This window comes from Rhinolophus sinicus, chromosome 17, assembly GCF_057876585.1.
Source record: "Rhinolophus sinicus isolate RSI-liver-muscle chromosome 17, RSI-T2T, whole genome shotgun sequence".
Taxonomy (NCBI): domain Eukaryota; kingdom Metazoa; phylum Chordata; class Mammalia; order Chiroptera; family Rhinolophidae; genus Rhinolophus; species Rhinolophus sinicus.
The window spans coordinates 208,092,714-208,118,007 of record NC_142517.1 but is presented as its reverse complement, the minus strand read 5'-3'; the positions used below and the strand labels follow the sequence as shown (position 1 = coordinate 208,118,007).

The 25,294-nt window shown below is 40.8% G+C and overlaps 1 protein-coding gene across 3 annotated transcripts in view; it reads left to right on the top strand.

The window, feature by feature from the left end:
- Positions 1-3,929: 3,929 nt before the first annotated feature.
- The window catches only part of USP40 (ubiquitin specific peptidase 40), a 71,752-nt gene continuing 50,387 nt past the window's right edge, over positions 3,930-25,294 (top strand). The window contains exons 1-9 of one of the 3 annotated variants that reach the window (XM_019739759.3): positions 3,930-4,055; positions 5,125-5,342; positions 7,892-7,959; positions 9,112-9,225; positions 11,777-11,941; positions 13,640-13,786; positions 16,683-16,826; positions 18,130-18,258; positions 23,994-24,089. In XM_019739759.3, coding sequence (XP_019595318.3) covers positions 5,144-5,342; positions 7,892-7,959; positions 9,112-9,225; positions 11,777-11,941; positions 13,640-13,786; positions 16,683-16,826; positions 18,130-18,258; positions 23,994-24,089 — 1,062 coding nt within the window. In that variant the 5' untranslated portion in view covers positions 3,930-4,055; positions 5,125-5,143. The remainder of the gene's footprint in view (positions 4,056-5,124; positions 5,343-7,891; positions 7,960-9,111; positions 9,226-11,776; positions 11,942-13,639; positions 13,787-16,682; positions 16,827-18,129; positions 18,259-23,993; positions 24,090-25,294) is intronic. The other 2 variants (XM_019739758.3, XM_088794277.1) reach the window with 2 other exon arrangements.

Genomic DNA, 25,294 nt, shown 5'->3' with positions numbered 1-25,294 from the left:
CATATATGATAAGCCCACATCTAACAGCATGCTCAGTGGTGAAAAACTGAAAGCTTTTCCTCTAAGATCAGGAACAAGACAAGTGTGCTCATTCTCACCACTTCTATTCAACTAAGTACCGGAAGTCCTAGCCAGAGCAATAAGCAAGAAGAAATAATAATAAGCATCCAAATTGAAATTCAAGAAGTAAAACTATCTCTATTTGCAAATGACATGATGTCATATTTAGAGAATCCTGAAGACGCCACCAAAAAACTGTTAGAATTATTAAATCAACTCAGTAAAATTGCAGGATACAAAAATCACTTGCATTTGGGACCGGCCTGATGGCTCAGGTGGTTAGAGCTCTGTGCTCCTAACTCTGAAGGCTGCCGGTTGGATTCCCGCATGGGCCAGTGGGCTCTCAACCACAAGGTTGCCTGTTCGGCTCCTCGAGTCCCACAAGGGATGGTGGGCAGCAGTCCCTGCAACTAAGATTGAACACGGCACCTTGAGCTGAGCTGCCGCTAAGCTCCCAGATAGCTCAGTTGGTTGGAATGTGTCCTCTCAACCACAAGGTTGTCGGTTCGACTCCCGCAAGGGATGGTGGACTGTGCCCCCTACAACTAGAAAACGGCAACTGGACCTGGAGCTGAGCTGCGCCCTCCACAACTAAGACTGAAAGGACAACAACTTGACTTGGAAAAAAGTCCTGGAAGTACACACTGTTCCCCAATAAAGTCCTGTTCCCCTTCCCCAATAAAATCTTAAAAAATAAAAAAAAATAAATGAAGAACCTAATGTAAGCCAACAGACTAAAATCCTTGACTTTACAAAAAAATCACTTGCATTTTATATATTAACAATGAACTATCAGAAAGAGAAATTAAGAAAACAATCCCATATACAATAGCATGAAAAAGAATAAAATATATAGGAATAAATTTAACTAAGGAGGTAAAAGATCTATACTAGAAACTGTAAGACACTGATTAAGGAAACTGAAGAAGACACACAAAAAAAATGGAAAGATATCCCATGTTCATGGTTTGTAAGGATCAATGTTGTTAAAATTTTTGTACTACCCAAAGCAATCTACAGATGCAAGGCAATATCTATCAAAATTCCAGTGGCATTTTACACACACACACACACACACACACACACACACGCTAAAATTCGTATGGAACCACAAAAGACCACAAATAACTAAAGTAATGTTAATGAAGAAGAGCAACGCTGAAGGAATCACACTTCCTGAGTTCAAACTATATAACAAAGCTATAGCAATAAAAGAAATCCATGCATGTATGTCAACTAAATTCTGACAAGTCACCAAGAATGCACAATGGAGAAGGAATAGTCTCTTCAATAGATGGTGTTGGGAAAACTGGACAGCCACATGCAAAAGAATGAAATTTGACCCTTATCTTACACCATACACAAAAATCAATTCAAAATGGATTAAAGACTTAAATGTAAGATCTGAAACCATAAAATACTTAGAAGAAAAAGTCAAAAGAGGACAATGGTTGGTGAGGATGTGGAAAAAGTGAAATATTGTGCATCGTTTGGTGCAGCCATTATGGAAAAACAGTATGGAGTTTCCTCAAAAAAACTAAAAATAGAACTACTACGTGATCCAGCAATTCCACTTCCAACTATATATCTGAAGAAAATAAAATCAGTATCTCAAAGCGATATCTGCACTTCCATGTTTATTGAAGCATTATTCACAATAGCTGAGATATGGAAACAACATAACTGTCCCTTGACAGATAAATAAAGAAAATGTGGTATATTTTACAATGGAATGTTATTCAGCCTTTAAAAAGAAGGAAAGCCTGCCATTTATAACAACAGAGATGAAACTGGAGGACCTTATGGTAAGTGAAATAAGCTAGACACAGAAAGATAAATATTGCCTGATTTCACTTACATGTGGAATAAATAAAAAAATGAACTCACAGTTATAGGTAATAGTGGCTGCCAGAGGCTGGGTTGTAGGAGAAAACAGGGGATAAGAAAAAAGTAGAAGAATTGTGGTGACCAGGCGCTGGGCGGGTGGGGGGGCCATGATGAGTTGGTGTTTAATGCGTACGGAGTCACAAATGGTTGGGTTCACGGACAAAAGATAAAGTTTCCAATATAGTTCCAAGACTTTGATACTGGATAAGGGGTAGGATGGTGGTGTTAACAGGCCATTCGTTCATTCGACACATATTTATTAAGGTCCTGCAATGAGCCAGGCGCTGTTATGGTGGCTGGTATACAGCTATGCACAGGGGAAAGCCTGTCTTCATGGAGCTAACCTTTCAGTGCTCATTCTTGATTAGGGAATGGAAGTTTGAGGAATAGCTACCCTTTGGAAGAGGGCGGATGAAGCACAGCCAGCAAAGAAGAAGCAGTCAAAGAGCAGAAAGAGAAGCAGCAGGACAGAGTGCTATGGAGTTAGGGAGGCCAGTCATGAAGAGGAAGGTGCCAAGGGGGCAATGTGGCTGCGTGAAGCCTGATGAGAACTGAAAACAGGCTTTTCCCCTTTTGCTTCCTAGCTGGTCCCCTGTTCTTTCCCTATCAAAACTCCGTGACTGAACATTCCAGCCACAGGAGCCTCCTTTAAAATGTTCCAGATACAAATCCCTTAGGCTGGCATTCACTTTGATTCCTGCCTTGCAGCTTCATCTATCACTATTGCTGTTCTCAATCTCTCAAACCATTAGCTGAAGTCAAAAGAATTTTCTCCCTGTGGGGACAGAGCTCCAGAGAGCAGTTTCCAGGCTCTCGGCCTCATGTGGGAAAGTGCTGGCTCGGGTAGTAGATGGCCGTCAGCTGTCACTAGTTGGCCGTCAGCTGTAACCAGTTAGCCAATTAGCCACCAATATAACTGCTGGGGCTGCATTGGTTGGTGAGTCAGTCGGTTGGTTGGCAGGCAGAGAAGCAGACAGCAGGTTGCAGGTCGTGTGGCTCCAAGCCTCCAGAGAGAATATAGTGGTATGACTCCCCTACCTATGGCTCCGTGGGTGTTCCTTTTTGGCCTCACCATATCCTGCGTTCTTGTGTGGGGAGTGGGAGCAGAGACCCTGCAGGCCGCCCTGCACGACATTCCCTCATTCATTACTAGATGGAGGCTGGATTGGTTAGGGGAAATGCCAGAAGCAGAGCCAAGAGGCTATTAAAACAGTTCACGAAATGTGCTCAAGTCAGCAAGAGAGGATAATTTTGAAGTATTTTTAGTATATACTTGTTGTCATGCAGGTTCTCAGCTCCTGCTCCCTGCACAGGATATGGCGAGACACAGGAAGCAGGAGGCACACGATCCGCAATCTGCCGTCAGCTTCTCTGCCAACCAACCAAACACAGTCACCGCATTTATATCAATGGCTAATGGCTAACCAGTAACAGTTGATGGCCAACTAGTCATAACTGATGACCATCTACTACCCGAGCCAGCACCTTTCCACGTGAGGCCGAGAGCCTGGAAACTGCTCTCTGGGACTCTGTCCCCACACTTGTTTGTGTATGCTATTTAGAGTTGGTGCAAACAACCATTGGGCGTATTATAAAGGTTCAAGGTTAAGTGGAATATTTTTCACTGAAGATACACTTAAAAATGACTTTGAAAGTGGGAAGCAAACTTGAAGCCCTACACAAACGTTGCTAATGAATGCTCAGGTAACTTGGGAATTAGTTGTGCCAAAAAGACAAGCGATCTTTCTCTACTGCGACTAGTATGGGTTGCGAACAGCAAAAATACAAACTTTAAAATGTGACTGAATGAGTAGCCAGCTGACGGAGCCACGGGACCCGCGAAGCCCGGAGTTGACGGGGAAGCAAGCAAGCACTGCCCTCGCAAGGCGACTCCCCAACTCTCTCGGCAAAAGAACTACATTGCCCACAAGGCCGCGCGCGGCGGGCCGGCGGTCCCGCGGGGCATCCTGGGAGGTGTAGTCCACGCGTTCCATAAATCGCTCGCTGGGGGATGCGGGAGACACTCCCGTGCCAATATGGCGGCGCCTATGTGGGGCGCGTCCGTTTGCTTCGAGTTTTGGCCGGGGCGGGGGTCTGGGCTTTAGGCAGTAAGTGGGGCTGGCGGCCGGAGTTCTCGGGAGGGACATGGGAGGCTTAGGTACCGTGTGGGCGGCACGGCCTGAGGAGGGCGAGGCGAGGGACGGCCCGGGCCGGTCCCGGGACGCGGCTCTCCTGGCGCCGGGTCGGTGGTCCCCGGCCTCGAGGACCTCTGCCTCCTCGCGCCCCTGGGCCCCACGGTGACTTGGAGGGCTTGAGGGCCTGGCCTCGGCCAGAAGCGGGAGAGACGGGAATCCAGACCTCGAGCTCGAGGTCGGACTTGCGAGTTCCATTTTTTTTGTGCTTTTCTTCGGAGGAACGGGTTGAAAAGGAAAATAATTGCATTTCAGCGCTTCTTGTCCCTTAGGAACTGTGCTAGGAGCTTTGCCTTTCTCAGCTCCAGGTGCCCTTCCTCCACACTAGGTCCCCAGGGCTGATGTCGGGATCACGATACACGTTAGAGGGCCTTTTGCTCGTTAATTTTAATGGCAATCTTTTTTACCCCCAGTGCACCTCCTCCGTTCTCCAGCTTAGGGAGCATGCACTAAACTGCTATGAAGATTAATTTGTTCCATTTAATTCATTTAAATGTCATAATCTGGTACAGGGAGTGTGAGAAGCAGAGATTTTAGGAAGTGATTGATGGTCCCGAGCCCGTTGTCAACTCTCAGAATCTAGGATTGCCTTTGCCACCCCAGCCTATTAGACATGGTGATGGGTTTTCTTTCCTCGTTAGTGATGTCAATATGCCTTTTTTAAAACCACTATTGTTTATTGTGGGCTAAACGCTGTGTGCTAAGTTCCTTTCATTATGTCACTTGACTGTTTATAAATGACCCTGCTGTGAAGGGGGGTATCCCAGCTTATGTATAAGAACACAGGTAAAGTAACTTGACCAAGGTCAGTCACTCAGGTACTGTATAGCAGGATGAAAATAACCCCGGTCTTGCCCCCTCCAAAGCCCAAACTGTATATACTAAGGAACGATTTAAAATAGATACTCCCAGGTATAAGATAGGGAGATGGGGGGAAAATTTGTTTAAAAAATAAAAGCATTTATATAACCTGTCATTTTTTAAGGGGAATATTTAGTTTCACAATGTTTGGGGACCTATTTGAAGAGGATTATCCCAGTGTGTCATACAATCAGTACGGAAAAGGGAAGAAATTAAAGACCAAAGCTTTGGAACCACCTGCTCCTAGAGAATTCACCAATTTAAGTGGAATCAGAAATCAGGGTGGAACCTGTTACCTTAATTCCCTTCTTCAGACGCTTCATTTCACACCTGAATTCAGAGGTATGCTATGTTACATGCATTTGATTGGTAATACGTACCCTCGTCTCTATGCGTAATTAATTATGCAAAATTACAAATAGACAAAGTATCTTACCAGTGTGTTCTACAGCATATGTTTATTGTTGATGTGAGACATAAATTGGTAATTTTCTGCAGAGAAATGTGAAGCTTAAATTATCTTAAAAATATTCTGTAATTACAGTAATGTTGAGTAACAAAATAAAAAAATAAGGCAATGTATTTCATTTCTAATTCTAAAATTTAAAATACAACATAAAGACAGTTTTGTCATGAAGAGACAATTTTGTCATGAGTGCCAAGCCTTCATTAGTGTTACACTGTTTGTATTTTTGAGTTTTAAAATTTATCCAAAGTAGTAATCACTTAAGGCAGTTACCCAAAGCAATTACATCCTACCTTTTGGAGTGGAAAGGGGTGTTACATTATTTATACAGTCCATAATTGTATATGTGCAATTCTGAAAGTCAGAAAACTGACAGCCTCATCTGATCCGAACTTGTTTGGCCTCAGAACTTGACCTGATGTGAGGCCATTTATAGCCTTGATTATCTCACTTGGGTGAATAGTCTTATATTTGTTACAGGAATATTAATTTCCTTGATTAGCAAATACTGTTTGTCCCAGACCCTGTTGTGGATTTAATGTTAAGATATGTAACCTTTTCTTCATATTACCTTTCTAAAATCCAAAAATTCGGAATTCCAAAGACCCAAGAAGTTAGATAAAGGGATTATGTGCAAAGCAAATTAGTTCAATTTAAAAGTGGATTTATTGTAACAATATAGGGGAATCTCCCAGGAAGCCAGCCTGACCTCCTTGGAACCTTGATTTCTTGCCTCTGTTTCTCCGTGTTTTATCCTATTCCCATCCCTGTAAACTAGCTTCCTCCACAAGGGTATTAATCTCTGTGTCCCCTTGATTTCAGGGTGAACATTACCTTCACATGGCCATGGGTGGGGTCCCCAGTGCTGCATGGCTTTGTAGCCCAGCTCTCTAGTGTCTCCGTATTCTGAGGGTAGCCAGCCTGTATTGAGGTTGCGACATCCCCCTTCCCACCATTGCACATTTATCAAATCTTTGTGACGTTTTCTGTTGCTTCTAAGCTTAGAAAGACCTCCTGCCTCCAGAGATTTAGTAAATATTTACCATAATCCGCTGCCCACGGCTCCTCTAATGGATTGGGCTGCGTGTAGGATTTAAGAGTGGGGCCTCTTGGCCTTGACTCCATCGCCTCCATAAAAATACCTCCCTGATGCAGTCAGTAATTCCACCATTAGAAAATTCAGCATGAATAAACAGATTCTTAGGGGGGTTAAAATTTTCCCAAGTTCTAATAAAGTTGACATTAAATGGCAGCATGAAGTAGAAAAGTAGCCTTAAAAAGAGACTGAGACAGGTGGTTGGGGGGTGGCGCGGGCAGGTGGTGTTGGGTACCTCTAAGCAAGAATAGGGCTGAGAGGCCCAGGCTGTCTGCCTTGGTAGCAAAGGGTCTCGCTGGCCGACCACGTGGCTTGACAGTATGGAGTGTGCCTTCCTTGTAAGGTTTAGCATGATTCCTGATGCTAATTGAAGGGGTGGTATAATTTGGAGAGAGTAAGGACTGGGGGAGAGACATCTTGGAGCTTTTTGGTATCTCACATTTTATGGAGTAGAGCTAAATCAGCTTCCATCATACTCCCCAGTTCAGTGTAGCTGAGCGCAGTGAGAGAGAATGGAAAAGTCCTCGTGCGGCTTTTATGCTTTCACCTTTAGATTTGTAATTCATTTTCTCCCCATTCCTCCCAGGAACTCAGGAGGAATCTAAGCTTCCTAACAGTAACCACTAAGGCACAGTGGTTGTCAGTGGGAGACCACACCCCTCCCATCCCTTCTCTCCCTGGAGGATATCAGACTTCCCCAGTGAGCGATTCCGATCTAGGTTTGAATAGGGACTTCCCACCAGATTCAGGTAGTCCCCCATTGGCTGGCATAGCCAGACACTGGACTGTAAAAAATTCTGCAGACTGTCCCTGGGTTGCCAACTTATTTTTCTAGGTAAGATCACTACCATGTGTTACCACCCTCAACACAGGGAAGACATTTACATACCACAAAAAACGACCTGATTTCAGAGGTAAAGTTGGTCCTTCTCACGAAAGGATGGTTGGAAGCCTCACGTGTGGCTTGTAAATGAACACATGCGACATTGTCATATATTTGTGTTGTTTCCCAGTATGTTTCCTAATATTCCTTATGTGGCTTTAGTGACCACAGCTCTAAGCAGTAGGAAGCCATCCCAGCTTCCTGATGTTACTGTTTTCAGTTTTATGTGCATGTTTTCCTTTTACAGATCTTCCATACTTAGTATGACCCTCTGTAGAGTCGGCGGTTAAAAATAATGTTACCAGAAAGTAAAATGTGTGGAGTAAGGACATGAATATTGCCACAGTCACGTTTTTGAATCTTTAACTGATTTTACTTCCTGGTGGTCTTGGTTTTCTCAGATGAAATAATGTCATTTATATCTCTGATTCTACTTTTTTGTTTAGAAGCTTTATTTTCTCTTGGCCCGGAAGAGCTTGGTTCTTTAGAGGAAAAGGATAAACCTGACGCAAAGGTATTAAATCTGTGACTTAAAGAGGTTTGGGGGAGTATTGAGGAAATGGTTTTTAAGGAAAGAATTCCTTTTTCGTAGAAATCAATAATTTTATTAATTACCAGATATGATCCTTATTTTCCCAAAGTGACTTGGCCTGTACCCTACTGGTAATGGAATTTTCCTTCAAGAAAAGAATTACTTTTCCAAATATAATGCTGCTGCTACTGCTTTATAGACACAGCTCACTCTCCTCTATGTTTATTCTTCTGGTGAAGGAGAGATTTGCCAATTGGCCACACTAGCCTATCAAAATCTCTCCTTACTGTACTTACCTGTAACAACAACAAATAGAGACCATTATTCTTTCAGTTTGCTATTCTGGAAATAAATTGAGTGAGGCGTTGGCTTATAAGTGCAGATCTAATCCTGTCCCTCCCTTGCTTAAATATCATTCCGAAGTTTATCACTTGCAGGCTAAACTATGCGTCTTACTGCGAGTCTTTCACGATGATCCAGCCTCGTGCTCCTCAGTCACCTGTGTGGCGAAGGGCCAGGTTTTGTGTATTTTTTTAAATTCCCAATCGGTTGCATATCATATTCTGTGGATATAATAAAAATGTTGTGACAGTGTCGGGTTGCCATAAATGTTTCCAAAGGCTTGTTCTCACCTTAGATACTTAGACTCGGTTCACAGACCAGGCTCTGAGCAGCGTCCTCACTCTGCCCAGCCCTCACCTACCGAGTAAGGCAGGAGCTGGCTTGTAGCAGGCAGGAAGAAAGCTGTCTGAACCCCACGGTGGGGTGTTTGTGACTGGAAGATTCTTAATGGGAGTATGTCTGTATCAGATGTTTTAGAGAAGGAATGAATAATTCGAGACTTAAATTACTCTGTAATCACTGGGGTAGTTTATTAAGGCCTGTTTGGGTTTTAATGTTGATCTGAACTGTGTTGAGATAGGAAACTCCAGATAGCTAAAGCACTTTGGATTGAACTTTCACAGAAAAATGAATCCTAACAAGTTCATCCTTTGTAATAAGATATTTATAAACTTTCTTCTGAGCAAACTAAATGAACTAGGAGAGATGAGAAAACTATTATGCAGTTCTTTCAAAAAGCCCCAACCAATATTGAAAAGACTTCATTTAGAAATGCATTTGTTTCTCATTTAGGTTCGAATCATACCTTTACAGTTACAGCGGTTGTTTGCTCAGCTTCTGCTCTTAGACCAGGAAGCTGCCTCCACGGCGGACCTCACTGACAGCTTTGGGTGGACCAGCAATGAGGTACGAAGGTCATCTTTTCTAGGAAAAGTTATCAGCAATCAAGAGGAAACACCAGTTTTATATGCTATCTCATTTCCTTTAATTTTGTTTTAGGGTCTCAAGATAGTATTTAAATATTTACTTCTCGTTTTAAATAATTACAAGCCAGAAATACAGTTTTAGACCCTTGCTGTAAACAGGATTTTATGAATGGTTGTGATTTGGGGGGTCGGGAGAGGGTTATGGATACAGGGAAGGGTGTAAACTGATTTTTACAATTTCTACTCTCAGAATCTTTATGTAGACTAGTTGAGATACAGCACCTATTTCATGGAAATTATCATTTATATAGTGAACTGTTTAATCAGCTTAAAAAGCTGACTAGCAATAATTCTGTCTGCCTTTGTCACTTGCTTTCGTGTTTCAATCTGGGTGTTCTGATTTGAATATTTGCTTCAAACAAAACAGTGAAACCATCCTTGGCAGGTCTTTTCATTTTCCCTGTCCTGCCTTTCTCCGGACTCTCTCCATTTTCTTTCTGTATCCTGTTGTAAGACTGTCATTTTTCTCTTTTGCGTTCCTGAAGGATATTTCACTATAAACAAACAGTAAACATTTTGTCACCAACAAGTAAAGGTGCTTGTCAATGCTGAATGAACTGTGAGCTATACAAAATTAAACAAAACCATGTCCACGATTTTTTTATGGAATAGATATATTCTTGCAAAGACAAGAGGTATGGGAGACAGAATTGAAAGAGGCAGCGAGAAGAAGAATGTTATGGTGCCTTCAACACTAAACTCGGAACTGTGGGCTTCTGACGGGAATGCTCCTTAACCAGACAGTGCTATGTGGTTAACGAGGTAGAGCTTAGGAAGTAAACAGGGTAATAATCCATTCCCTAAACAATATATGTTACATTTCTGGTGTACGGCAGCTGCTTAGGGTTAATTCCTTTTACTTTCCTTGTTTTAAACATAACTTCTTTATTCAGATATAATTCTCATGCCGTAAGAGTCACTCTTTTAAAGGGTGTGATTCAGTGGGTTTTTAGTATATTTACAGAGTTGTACAGCCAGCACTACAATCAATTTTAGAACATTCTCACCACTCCAGAAAGAAACCCCAGGCCTAGTGGCAGTCTCCCTCCCCCAGCTCCTTTCCGCCAGCCCCTGGCAACCACTAATCTACTTTCTAACTCTAGATTTGTCTATTCTAGACTTTTCGCAGAAATGGAATAATACAATATGTCATCTGTTGTAACTAGCTTCTTTCACTTAAAATAATGTTTTCAAGATTCATTTGTGTTGTGGTATATATCGGCGCTTCATTTCTTTTGAATGCCAAGTAATATTCTATTGGTTGTGCCACATTGTGGTTTTTTTTTAATCTAGTCATCGGTTCATGGATTTCCCTTTGTTTTGGATAATGAGCTTCCACTAATGTGCTGGTCTCATACTTCTTAAAGCTGTGAAAAGCTTATTTATGTCTGAATAAAATCCTGCTGGGAATTCTTTAGGACTGCACCTGAGTGGCAGACAGGGTCTCTGAGGCACCTTTGGTGAATTTAGGATTGTTTAGAGAAGCAGCTTAAAAACTTTCACAAGCTTTCTGTTCTCTCAGAGCCAGTGATATTGAAGACATTTATATCCTCCAGTGTCTTGTATGTTAAAAAAACAAGGAAAAGATCCTGAGTCCCACATCTTGCTCCAGTTGTCATCCACTTTGTGGATGAAACTTTAAAATTGTCTTCCCTCATTGCCTCTACTTCTGCACCTTGGGTTTGTTCCTCTGCCTCCTGTCTTGTCAGAGACACTCATGATGTCCATGCGCCAAGTCCAGGAGACCCTGCTGTCACTCAGCGGGCTCCTAGTGGCACTCAGCGCCCCTCCTTAAAGCTCCCGCTGCTGCTGGTTCCCTGGCTCCCCAGGACCTCCCGTCCCTGCCCCCTTCCTCTGCTCCTGTGCCGGCACCTCCCCTTCTCCACTCCTAAGTGTTGGTGGCCCCCTTGGCTTTGCTTTCTAAGTTCTTAAAGAGTCCTTCCGTCTGTTCACAACAGATGAAAGCAAGTTCCACTGGCAGTTTTCTCCGCCGCTTTAGTCTTGTTTTAGTTGGTGTGAGTGTCACAGTGGTAAATTCTCGTTCTCGTCACGCTGGTGATTCAGACTGTTCAGCAGCCCGTCTGATCTGAGTGAGATTTCACTGTGTGGACCCGGCCGGTACTCAGCGACCGCGCGGTCCCTGCCGTGTCCCTTCCTCCTCTCTCCTCTCTGGTGGCCTCGCAAGTGGTTTCCCAAGAGAAGCAGTGCGCTTTCCTGTTTTCAAGTGAGTTGAGTTACTTGGACACACTGAACACCGCCTGTTCTTATTTTCAGTTTGTGGTAAAAATAACAGTAGGTGGTGATCTCTTAACCTGCTCTCAGCTCGTTTAGATTAGTCATCCTTATACGTGATCAAGGCTTACCTTGGGATGTCTTGATAAATCTTGTGTTTTTTAACTAATATCACTTTAAAAATCTGTTTTAAAAAATCTGAAGCACAAAATTACATTGAAAAGTTACCTGTTTTATAGGAAATGAGGCAACATGATGTGCAGGAACTGAATCGAATTCTCTTTAGTGCTTTGGAAACTTCATTAGTTGGGACCTCCGGCCACGACCTCATCAATCGTCTCTATCACGGAACCATTGTTAACCAGATTGTTTGTAAAGAATGTAAGAATGTCAGTGAAAAGCAGGTGAATATGCAAGAGTATTTTAGTAATAAGTTATATGGTAAAGTGTAATTCATGTCATTAAATCTGTGATGATGACCGCCTGAGGGTTAGCGTGTTTATTACCAGAAATAACTGCATCCGTTTTCTTTTACTTTAGCCACACCTAAGGCAGAAGTTTGTAATCCAAATGTCTCCATGTAAGCTGAAAAAAGCAAATATCTTAAAACATAGCTTTACTGTTTTATTCAGTCCTCTAATATTTAGAAAATAGATTTGAGGGATGTTTACAGGGAGAGGTCTGTGGCCTCATGAGAAAAGCCCAATATCATCACGGTTGGTGGTTGGATTATTATAAAAAAAGTTAATTAGGGAAGTAATTAGCATAGAAAATTGACAGACATCTGTAATTAAATATTGGATTTAGTTTATTAATGTCTCTGAGAAAGTTCATTTGTGTGTGTGCTTATGTTTAAAATATATGTTTAAATATTATGTATATAAAAAATATATGTAAAGCTATTATAGTCCTCCACAGATTGCCCATTTAATCTACTTGGGAATTAGAAATTGGAAATTTGTTCATGTAAATATAATAATCTCTGCTTGCTCTGCAAATATGATACAGCAAATGATTTTGATTTGATCACTGAACAGTTATCCCTTAATGAAATCTCCTTTTGTGGTGGCACGAGTTACAGAAAGTTTCTGTATTTGACTATATAAGTAAAAAATTAAATACCATTTTCTAAATGTCGCATTAATTGCTATTTTGGAATATTTTTTTTTTTCTTTTTCTCTATCTCTTTTTTATGAGAGTTGGGGATAAAAAGTACTTTTTGGACCTTATTGCCTGTGATAATAGGTTTGGCCAGCCCAGTTTGGAACCATTAAGATGTTGTGTGTCTTTTGAATTACTGTATGATTGACTTAACTGTAATAATAATTCACAAAGTAATTTCAAAACAGAATGTATATGAGCGCACATGAGAAATTACAGACATTAACTTTTCAGTTACATATATTATAAACTTATGCAAATGTTTTGTTACTTTAGATTTCCACCATGAACTGATTAGTGCTCTGTTCTTTTACAGTCCCCATAACCCCTTTAGTGCTACACACACACACACACACACACACGCACACACACAAAACCCCTATAAATATGCTTTAAACTTGTCGAATTGTAAGTGTTTATTACTAGAAACATGTTGTAATCCAAATGTAGCTGTAGAATTGATAGATTCCCATTTTGCAAAACACCCTCCTCTTAATTTTCATAAAAACACCTTTTTTTCCTGGCTCAAAATAGTGTTGTTTTTTTTCTTAAAACTTCCTCAGTAGGTCTTAAACCAGCCATGGCAGAAGAGGGGGAGGTGGAGTTTGCACTGGAGAATTCAGCCCTGCCCTTGCTCTTCTGGTCTAGAGGCTAAGACAGCACTTCAGTCAGAAGTGTGCTCAGTGGTTTGTATTTGCTCCTGAAAAAGCAGGTCTTGTTGTTTCTACAGTGAACTCATCAGCTAGTTCCTGATGGATTTTGAGCTAAGTTGCGGTTTCACTTAGAAAGGATAATTTGGTGTTAGGGACTTCGCAGTGATCTGTACCTTCATATGTACAGTGTTTAGGAAAAATATATCTGGTAGTTCCCAGTATATGGATGAGTCGGTGATGTGTTTGTGAAATTGTTTTTTTTAAATCTCTTGTTTATGTGTATTTCAGGAAGATTTCTTAGATCTAACCGTAGCGGTCAAAAACGTGTCAGGTTTGGAAGAGGCGCTCTGGAACATGTATGTAGAAGAGGAAGTTTTTGACTGTGACAATTTGTACCACTGTGGGACTTGTGACAGGCTGGTGAAAGCCGCAAAGGTAAAGAGAGATGCACTGCCTTTTCTTATGGTGCCCGCTTAATGCTTGGTGGCTGGAAGGTCTGTCAAGAGAAGTCAGCTTATACGTATGAAAAGGTTGGGAAGACAAACGAAGCTCTTAATTAATACTAAGCATTGAAAAGACATTTACATTATACATATCTGTATTTTAATTTTTTACAATAAAGAATTTGTTTAAGCTTTCAACCCAACAGTTCTCTCACCTTCTTTCTCTCCCAGGAAAAATGTGTTTATACTTCAGTGTTTCTTAAATATACCTGTTTTTGATGAACTCTCCACATCCCTGCTTTTTGCAAATTGCCATTGTGAAGAAGGCTGTGTGTTTTTATTGCTGCCAACCAGGAAACTCGTTGAGCTTCCCTTTCTGTATCTACTACTGTGAAAGCAGATGGCTTTCTTCATTTTGTGCATATACCGTTATTTTACAGTCTGTGTATACACACACGCACACACACACATGCACGCACACGATAAGAGTCTGTATCCTCCCTGTTTCCCCTCCCCCAGTTGGAGCAGGGAGATATTTAATTTGCTAATTGAAGGGCTTGACAGAGTATGTCTGGGTTTCTTTTTGTATAGCAAAACAAAAGGAGGACAAGATGTAAGCAACTGATTTCTTCTGCAAGAGAATCAACTCTGCTGCTGTCATTTTTATCTGCAGTCCATTTGCTGGTGGATGATATCGTAGGCTCCTCATAGCGTTGTAAACTTGAGCTCAATTCAGTTAGTGATTAGTGTGCACTGACTTGAACCACAATAAAAGATACAGGTCACAGGTAACCCCCGTGTAACACGGTTGTTAGGTTCTTTGGAAATGCCGTGTTAGGCGAATCCGTGTTATACGAAACAGAACTAGTACAAAAAAGGAGTTAGGTTCCAAAAATTAAAAAAACATACTATTATATTTTTATAATTAAGAGAAATGTCTTTATTAAAGCAATTTTCACCAAAAGTATAACATTAATATGTATTAAATAATGTTCATCATCACTACTCAGTACCATAAACTGAGGGCGTTTTCTTTTTCACAAGATGCCTTCATCCTCTGAACTTAATACACCACGAACAGAATGGATTTAAAATTCTAATTTTAAAATTCTGCAGTCAAATCTGATGCAACATCCACACCGAACGAAAAATTTCAAATGGGATATCTTTTGCTCTTAAAAACTTTTATTCCGTGTTATTCAGGGATTTCCCTAATTTCAAATGAGATATCTTTTGCTCTTAAAAGCGCTTATTACGCTCAGTGTTGTTCGGGGATTTCTCTAATTGTCGAACCCTGTTAGAGTGAAACCATGTTATAGAAATGCCGTGTTATACGGGGATTACCTATATATCTTTGCAGTTACTCTGTTATGACAAAGAGATAGCACTATTCCTAGAGATGACAATTACTGAATTTTCCAACAAAGGAAATGAGGATTGATTTAGATAACACACTATATTGATTTGGAGCCTGGTGATCGTAGGTGAAAATGGAATAAAAACAATAAACCCCATGCCCGTAGCTTTCATAATAGGATTTGAAACCAGAGTGAATATTACATTGTCCAGCCTTTACCCCTTTATAAAACCCAAAGAGGTTTCTCCTTTGCTTATTTGTTTATTATTGTATTTCACCTTTGGTGAAATTGTTACAACTACAATCTAATAAATATAAAATTCAGAGGATGAAGAGTCTTGGAAAGAGATTTAAATACATTCTTAGTTTCACTTGAATTTAATTTGCACATTAGTAAAACAATAACCTTTTATTAAACAAAAGCAGTTATTTTATTCACCTTTTATATCATTGGTTTAGTTCTTTTTCAGTGGATTTGTTTTGATTTTGAAACCTTTAAATTGCCTTCTGTTGTAGTTGCATTAAATTTATTGCCTCTAAGTTTAGGTTCAGTTGTGCTGCCTAAATTAATGCAGATTTGCTTGTTCTGAGCAGTGTTTCTTTCCTCAGCCACTCAACTGAGTAGCAACTTGTAGTTAAGTTACTCTGCTGTTTTTTTTAGCTGTATTATTTGAGCTTGTTTGAAAATCTGCCATGTTGTTAAATTGCTTTATATCATTTAACTTTTTTCACCCACTGGATTTATGGAATTGTTTTGTTAAATATATTTTTTAGGAATGTTAGATATTTTTGATTTGGCATACTTTTATATATAGGGAAGGATATTTTTGCCCCTGCCCCACATGTGCTTAGTTCAAAGGGGTTGGGAAAAGCTGGTGACTTTTAAATTAAAAGCAGCTTACTTTAGTATTTTGAATTAAAACAAAAAATATCTTCTTATCCGCTTTTAAGAACAGTAACTGTAAAGCCCCAGTCAGTGGATCTTAACATTTGGGAATTAGAGCCCTTTTGAAAGTCTAATGAAAGCTAGGGATCCCCAGACAAATACATATATACGTACAATTTTCATATAATTTCAAGGGTCTGGATCCATTGAGACAGGTTCGTAGGTCCCAGATTAAGAACCCCAGTAGTTGAGTAAATAAAAAGAACTGTGTCAGTGAGATCAAGTACAGACCCCAAAGGAGGAAGGTGAAGGCCAGGCCTCGGCAGGAAAGAAGCACAAGCGGGGGCCACCCAGTCAGCACGCTCGCCAGGTAGCTTTGGTTTTAGGATGTGAACACTAAAAACATAAAACTGGGTTGTAAAATTTTAGTTGTAAGCGTAAATGGGTGATGTCACCTTTCATTCCATAAAATAAATACGTTTATATCAAGGGCTGTATTCAGTCCATGGTGATGAGTTTATGTGATTTAAGGACATATTTCTCTTAAAACTGTGTCAAAAGTTGCTTTGTCATGTGTTAAGAAACATTATGTATTCTTTTATTTAACTGCATTTTAAAAACTTAAAAAATTTTTCTTTTTAACAGTCGGCCAAATTACGTAAGCTGCCTCCCTTTCTTACTGTTTCATTGTTAAGATTTAATTTTGATTTTGTGAAGTGTGAACGATACAAGGAAACTAGCTGTTATACATTCCCTCTCCGGATCGATCTCAAGCCTTTTTGTGAACAGGTTTGAATTGTTTTATTTTGAAATTCTTTTTTTCCCCCTCTCAAGATTGAATCTTTAATTGACTTGATTTTCAATTGGCTCTTTGCAGAGTCTCAGCCATGGCACTCGTGTTTAGAGCTGGGTGATTCCTTGGTGTGGGGGCTGTCTGTCCCCTGCATTGTAGGATGCTGAGCAGCGTCCTTGGCTTTTACCTGCTAGGTGACAGGAGTATCCTCTCCCTGCCCCCCACCCCACTGACAAAAAGTCCTCAGACCTTGCCAACTGGGGGGAGGGGAGTGGGTAAACTCACATGCAGCTGAGAACCACTGGTTTATTACAGTCGTTTTGAATTTCCAAAGTATGGATTTGTTCTCTTTGAAATAAAAATCTGTTCTCTTTGAAGTAAAAATAAAAATTTAAGAACAAAATTAGAAATGATCCTGCATTAGGAAAAATTACCATTAATTGGTACTTCGCTATCTGAAGTTTCCTTTAGATGCAATAAATTAAACATCTAGAAAGTGAACAGTTAATGGGAACTTCACTGTTCTAGAATTTGTAATCCTTAAAGACACAGGCAAGAAAACATTTTAAAAACAAGTTAATTATATAATCAACCTACTCTATAAGCCATTTAAACAATTTTCTATATGATTTCTACACATGATGCCAAGATCAGAATGATGAGACTGATGTAGTTCTTATTATCATTTTTTATATATTTACTATGACACCATTTATTAGCTAACTATTGTATTTCTATGTATAAAAGTTCAAATGGGCCTTCCTCTGCTTAAAGCCTAATTACTGAGCATTTTGGGGTTGTTTTATTAATTACCATGTTGTATATTAAGATGGCTCTTTGAGGCACATGACAAATCCAGTTGGAATATAGGAAAAATTCAACAGCTAAAGAGCACATTTATAAAACAGTATAATAGGTATAAAACATAGATGGGTCTGCTAAAACTCACAGACTCACTGATAGGGTCGTGTTTTCGTTATCACATAAGACTTATATGATCTTAGCCAAAGTACATAAAAATAGCATCGTGTTGGGGTATAGTTTTCATGTTTAAGAAGCAGAATTTGGTTGGTGTGGTGTGATTGGTATTAGATCAATGATAGATAATTTCTATCTAATAATTGATCATTTTAATATTTAAAACCAATTACTCAAATTTATCCTAATTTGCCCTTAAATAAATAATAAGTAGTGAAATTTCTTATTAATCACAGTAGTTGAAATTCTCTTTTCCCTTTGGTTATGTATCTTCCGATTTCGTGTAAGCTATATCAATGTTTATGTTCTTTTCTCTTGTAGAGTGAACTGGATGACTTGGAATATATGTACGACCTCTTCTCGGTCATCATACACAAAGGGGGTTGCTACGGAGGGCATTATCATGTGTACATTAAAGACGTCGACCGTTTGGGAAACTGGCAGTTTCAAGTGAGCAGAGACAGTAGTTCAGAAGTATCTTTGCAATTGTTTTCCTTTTCTAGTCCTATTATTTGGTGAGGAAATCTTTTTGCCATGTATTATGTATTCAGTCTGTAAAATACTTTCAGAGGCACTGAAAGTCAATATAGAGAGAAGTTTTTAAATTTTCTAAATAATTTCACACAGGAAAATAATCAGCATAGTACAAACATTTCACCTAGATTCTCCAACATGTTGCCACGTTTGTGCAAGCACACACTATGCACACACACACACACACACACAGAGTTAACATTATCATTGTTAGTGCCGAACCGTTTGAAATTAAGTTGAAGCCATCAGACCCCTTTACACCTAAATACTTTAATGTTTATCTCCTGAGAACAAGGACATTCTCTTATATAAGCGCAGATCAAAATCAGTAACTTCAGCATTAATGTAATACTATTATCTAATATGTAATTTATATTCAGATTTCATCAGTTGTCTGATCCAAATCCATTACAGCATTTTCTTCCCCACTCTCATATCAAGGGCAGAACCATGCATTACCTTTAGTTGGCATGTCTCGTAAGTCTCCTTGAATCAGTAATCGTTCCTCAGCTTTTCTTCTGTCTTTCATGGCACCGACCAAAGATGGTGAAGATTTTCCTCCTATATTGTCTTCTAAAAGTTTCCTAGTTTTGCCTTTCACATTTAAAGCGCCGTTCTTCCTGGAATGGTTTCCTATGAGTGGTGTGAGATTTTTTTTCCATGTGGGCACCCAACTGCCCATTCCCATTTATTGAATAAGCATTTTCCCCACTAATCTTCAGTGCGAGTTCTCTTATATCCGTTGTTTGCTTGTGTGTGAATCCATTTGGGGCTCTTTTCTGTTCTGTTGTTCTTTTGTTCTATTCGTAGGTAAACACCACATGGTTAATTTTTGTAGCTTTGTCATAAGTCATGATATGTGGTAGGACAAGGTCTCCCGATGTGCTGTGTTTCTGTAGGAGTGTTGTGCCTGGCCTGGCTTTTTATGCTTCTGTGAACATTTCTAGAATCAGCTTGTCAATATTCATCACACACACAAAGTAGTGGGGTTTTGAATCTACGTATGAAAACAAGATACATCTTTTCATTTTTTTAGAGCTTCTTTAACCTCTTATAAAATTTTTTGTAATTTTCTCAAGAAAAGAACTTGCAGATGTTCTGAAGGAGAGCCCTACCTGGGAATCTAGTTGCAGTTATTTACAATGGGAAAAATTAGAAGGTACTACACACCAACCCCAAGCTGGCAACCAGTTTTCTAAATGTAACTGAAACACAGTGAGGTGTCAGGATGTAAGTTACAAACCATCCTGTTACGATGCAGAAGACTTAAAACATCTCTTCCTGATTATCAAACAGGTAATGTCGTTAATGGACAGTTACTCACACGTAGCGACGTGGCTTCAGTGGGGCCGATGGCCTTCAAGCACAGCCCCCGTGGTGACGTTCAGTTTGCTTTCTGGGACATCTGTGTGTTTGTGATGCTCTATCTATAGTTGTACTTGGAATGTCTTGAAAGATGTGCACGTTTCATAAAGTTTGGATATTAAAAAAAGCAAAGCTGTTCCACCAGGAAAGTGTTTCCCAGGGAGGTGTTCTGTGTGGCTAGAGCTGTACTTCGTATGTTTTGGATGGTTTGACTAGTGTGTTGAAATGGAGTTATCTTTGGTCTATTGGTTTTCTAACCATCTTGCTAAATCTTATGTCATAGACATCCTTGGGAAAAGAGAGTTTTGTTTCATCCTTTGCTTTCCATTTGCTTTATTGTTACGACTCCAGTTCTGGGTTAAGAAAGCCATTCAAGAGTCACTGTCGGTGCTTGTCCCACGTGCGCCCAGATACCGGGGTGCTGGGCCCGTCCCGATCAGATGGAGAGAAGCACTTGTGTCCTCCTCGGGGCGAGTGCAGCCTCAGCATTTCCGTGCTCGGTGGAGCTCATTCTTACCATCCCCACTGCTGGCTTACGTGTCCAGGCCCTGCAGTAGAGCGTGCTTATTCCGTAGCGCATTCCCTCCCACGCTTTCAAACAATTGCATTAGCTTTATTCCACTCTCTCGAAAAGGTGAAGTTGAAGCCTTTCATTAGATTCTGATAGACGCTTGTGAACAGGTCTGATAAGTCCTTGGTATTCTCTTCATTTATTTTTTTCTGTTTGCTTTGCCTGCTGTAGTTCTGTTCTTTTTTTTTCCTTCTAGTTATGCTTCCACGCGTTGTAATCTTTTCCCCAAAATCGCCATGTCTCTTCAGCCTTAGAAAGTGCTGCCACTTTGAAAGCTTAGAGGCTACCAGTTCAGCCTCCGCCTCAGAGAGTGTGTCTCTGCTTTCCTCAGTGCCTGCTGCAGCTTTCGCTCAGCCAGTGTTAGATTTCAGGCACTTTTCTAGCTGGTGGGATTTAGCCCCAGCCTTTGGATGCATAAAAATATTTATTTACAGTTTCATTTTCAAGTTTATCGTGGAGGTCATGGACAGAGGGAACTTCACACTGCGGTGAGGCGGCGTGTCTCAAGAGTAATGATTTATTCTGGGTCTTCCTTTTGGGTTGTGCTTTCTTGGACATCTCTGCAGGTGTGTGTTCCTTTCTTCAGAATTGATTGACTCTTTCCTAGCAGGGCCAGGCTTTTCCTGGTTCTGTTAGGTGACTTGAGCGGGCAGGCAGGCATTCTCTCATTCTGCCCTGCGTCTCTATTCTTGAAGCTTTGTTACTGTATCAAGGTCTCCATCAAGGCTTACAGAACAATCAGAAGATTGCTTTCTGTCCGTGCTTAGTACATTTCCGTATTCGTGGTTTCAGAGGAAGCACCCTGCTTGTGATCTTTGTTCTTACTCTGTTCTTTAAGCGTCAGTAGCTTTTCATCCCGAGCTGCGAGCTGCGTGGTGTTCAAACGATGATGAGTGCTGTAAGAATTTCAGCTTCAGTAGGGCTTCCTGGACGCTGCTCGTCTCTTTCCTGCCCGAATCCTGAGCGGTCTCGTGCCTGGAGACAGGATTCCAAATGTTCTCGTCATAGCCAGGGGGTGTTCTTTCTGCTCAGAGTTGGATGAGTTCTTCCTTTTTGAGGAGCTGTTCCTGCATTCATGGGGTTCTTTAGTGGGTGCTGTCTGCAAGAGTAAGTGTAATGACCAACCTCATGTAATTTTTCCCTGGGTGAAAGGCAACGTTTCAGTCTCGGTCTATCTAGAAGGTGAATCCTTTCTTGTAGGAGGCCATTAACTACTCGAAATGTGACTCGAAGTCTGGCTGCAGAAGAGCCTGATCTGTGCCTTCTGCTTCCTGCGGGGAAGGGGGCTTGTGCTGGGGACTGGTGCCTCACTGACGGTTGACGTCACTTCTCATACCATCTCGTACATCTAAGGAAGTACGACAGAGAAGTCTTCACGACAGCGCCAGTAGGCGGCCCTGGGACTGATGCCCACTGGACCAGCCTGTCCCCACAAGGCCACGGCTGGCCCCTGGCAGAGTGGAGGAGGCCTGGGCCCCACCCATATGTCGCCTGCACCACCGTGTCAAATGCTGGGCGATGCCAGCCTGCCTTTCCCTTCCAGCCATTTTACAATTTCTTGTTCCTTAATCATAAATGTCTTTAACTGTATTAAAGATACTATTTTATTATTCTATGTTTGATAATTGTAGTATCTAAAGACCTTGTGAGTCTGATATGGATATCTGCTGATTCTGTTTCTTTGTGACTTTGAACTGTAGGCTTGGTTGGTCGGTTGGTTGGTTGGTTGGTTTTCTAAGAAATGATTTGCAGGACTAATTTGAGGCCTGAGTTGAAAGTACCTTCCTCCAAGAAAGGCATGTGTTTGTCTCTACCACGTGCCGGGGGTCACTTCCAACCCTTAACAACATTAAAATAAGATCTTGACTCAGTGGTTTTAGAGCCGCGCAGCCACATGAGGACCTACTTGTGATTATAAATGATTAGAGGAAATGGTTTCCCACCTTCATCTAGTGTTATGGTCAAAGCAAGCCAGTTCCTTCTTGTTCTTGATGGGAAGGTGGATTTTTTCCTAGGTCATGCTTGTATTGAGCGTGTAGCCCTTTCACATGTCTAGCTTTTGCTGGAGTCTGTCTTGGTGGTGTAATGAAAATACATAGATTTGGTCTTTGTCCCAGGTTCCTCGCGTGCAGCTCCTTGGAATTCCCTGAGTGATAGGCATGTCTTCTGTTGCTCATAATAAACCCTTTTCAACCACACCTGAGTTATGCTAATGAAGTGACTCTCGGTGGCCCTTAGATACCTTCTGGGTGAGTGCTGGTCCCCAGAGGGACCAACCACACAATTGGAGGGTTGGAACTTTGAGCCCCAGCCCCTGACCTGGGAAGAGGAGAGGCTGGAGATTCTGTCCCCTGGGCCAATGATTAGTCCGTCGTGCCTACCAGTGAAACTTGGATAAAAACTCTGAAGCAAGGAGACTGTGGGAGCTTCTGGGTCGGTGAGCACGTCCATGTGCAGGGGGGGTGGTCACCCTGACTCCACGGGGCAGAGCCTCCGGCACTCAGCGTCCTTCCAACAGCGTTGCCCTGGCACCTTCCTCTCGCTCTTGATTTAGATCCTTTAGAATAAACTGCAGTCCTGACTATAGTAAGCTCTTGAGTTCTGGGGGCTGTTCCAGGAAATTATCAAACCTGGAGTGGGGGTTGTAGGAACCTGGAATGCGTAGGGTTCAGCCAGGCAGACGTGCAGTAGCCTGGGGACCCCATCTGTGGCTGGTATCTGAAGTGGGGACAGTCTTGTGGGACTTAGCGAAGTTAGTTAGCGTCAGCATTGAATTAAGTTGTAGGGCGCCCAGATGGTGTCAGAGAGTTGGTTGTTCGGCAAATGAGTCATTCAACTCCCTGCTTTAAGTAGGTCCTCAGGCTCGGTCTCCCAAACCCTGTCCTGTTCGAGCATCAGGGTGGAAGCTCTTTGTCAGCAAACTTGGGCAACTAGAGACCTCAGCTCCTTCCCTTTATTCCTATTCTACTTGTTCTCTGAGGATTTTCCCAATGTCCTCTTGCTTGCTCAGCGTGTGTTTCAAAAGATGTTTTTGTTTTTTATGTTTCACTTTTGTTCAGCATTTTTCATAATTTTACAGCAGGATGGTTATGTGTCATCTGCCATATTCTTCTATTATTTTTGTCTTGTGTTAATTATTTAGATCTATTTGAATTTATGGTTTTAAGCCAATTTAAAATGCTTTGGCTTGATGGAATGTATGAAAAATCATAAAAATATACCAGGAATTTTAACATGTTCAAACTAGAGGGAAAACTTGGATGATCAGAAAATAGAAGGGCGTGTTGAAGCTGAGCTTGCAAAAATGGGTGGGATTTTATTACGGCAACACAGCTGAGTGATTATAAACGAAAATGTTTTGAACTGAGTAATAATGAGAACACAACATACCCGAATTTGTAGAATGCAGCTAAAGTAGTTAGTGCTCAGTAGGGAAACGTTGGCGCTGTGTGTATGTTGTGCCAGAAGCTGTACTTACCTCACAGTCCTGACTTACAGATGAGGCCAGAGAGATTTAAAAAAAAAACTTGTCCAGAATTATTCAACTAGAGCTGGAATTGAAAGCCAGGTCTGATTCCAAAGTATATACAAATTATTATGATGTTTTTATTGTCCTTTTTCCATCTTGAAACCTCCATAGCACAAGCATTCCTATTTTGTTAACTACCTTTTAAAAGATTAGTGATAGAAACTTTTTTATCGTTTTCTTTCCTAGGAGAAAAAAAGTAAACCAGATGTGAATTTGAAAGATCTTCAGAATGAAGGAGAGATTGATGACCCACTGATGATTCTAAAAGCAATCTTATTACAGGTAGAGAGAGCGCACGCGTGAGAGAATATGTATCACATATAATAAATGAAATTTAGTTGGGTGTGTGTGTATACATATCAGATACATAATGTAAATGAAATTTAGTTGGTAGAACTTACATTGCTACTTTTCATAGTCTTTTTCCTTTGGACATTTTCTGTGTCTGTTTTTAACTATTTTTTTATTGGAGACTTTCTGGTTATAAAATAAATACATATTCATGGTGGAAAACTTGAGAGAAAAAAGACTAGAAAATATAGAAAGAAAATCAAAAGTATAAATAAATAAACCAAATGCTCCGTCATTGTTAACTCTTGGACCTGTATTCTTTGCATTCTGTTTTATACACATATATTGGGATTGGGTTACGGGATTTTTTGGTATTGTTATGTCATTTTAAATAGAATTGGGATTTACTTTACATACTGTTTTGGAACTTACTGTTTTCCCATATTATCCTTTTAATGTCTATCGGACCTGAAGTTGTGTCCCCTTTTTCATTCCTAATATTGGTAATATCTCTGTATTGCCAAAAAATGTATACACATTTTAAGAAAGGAAAAAACTTAACCTTTCTTAAAATTACACCGATGGTAACCACTTTGAGCACCTCTTGTAATTGCAGAAGTCAAACGTGACTTGTATTCATCTTTTGTTATTGGTATAGAGTATAACCATTTTAATACAGTTTTTTCGTTTCTTAAAATGTGTATACATTTTTTTGGCACCTTCTGTATATGACTTTTATTGTTTGCTTACTACCCGGTTGTGAAGATGGTAGGTCTCCTTTCATTTACTCATTCAGTCTTAATAAACAATTTTTTCATAATTCTTTACTAGGGACCGAGACTGAGTCCTTTAAACTATATTGGCCTGTGGCCTCTGTATTAGTCAGCTGGGGCTGCCATAACAAAGCACCACAGACTGGGGGCTTAAAGCAACAGACACTTATTTTCTCTGGCTTCTGGAGCCTGGGAGTCGTAGGTCAGGATGTCGGCAGGTTTGGTCTCTTCTGGGGCCTCTCTCCTTGGCGTGCAGAGGGCGACCTTACTCTGTCCTTCCATGACCTTTTCTCTGCGCGTGTCCACATTTCCTCTTAGGGACACCAGATAGACTGGAACAGGGCCCACCCTCATGGCCTCTTTGTAGCTTAACCACTTCTGAAAGGCCCTATCCAAAAATAGTCACAGTCCAAATTTCGAGGC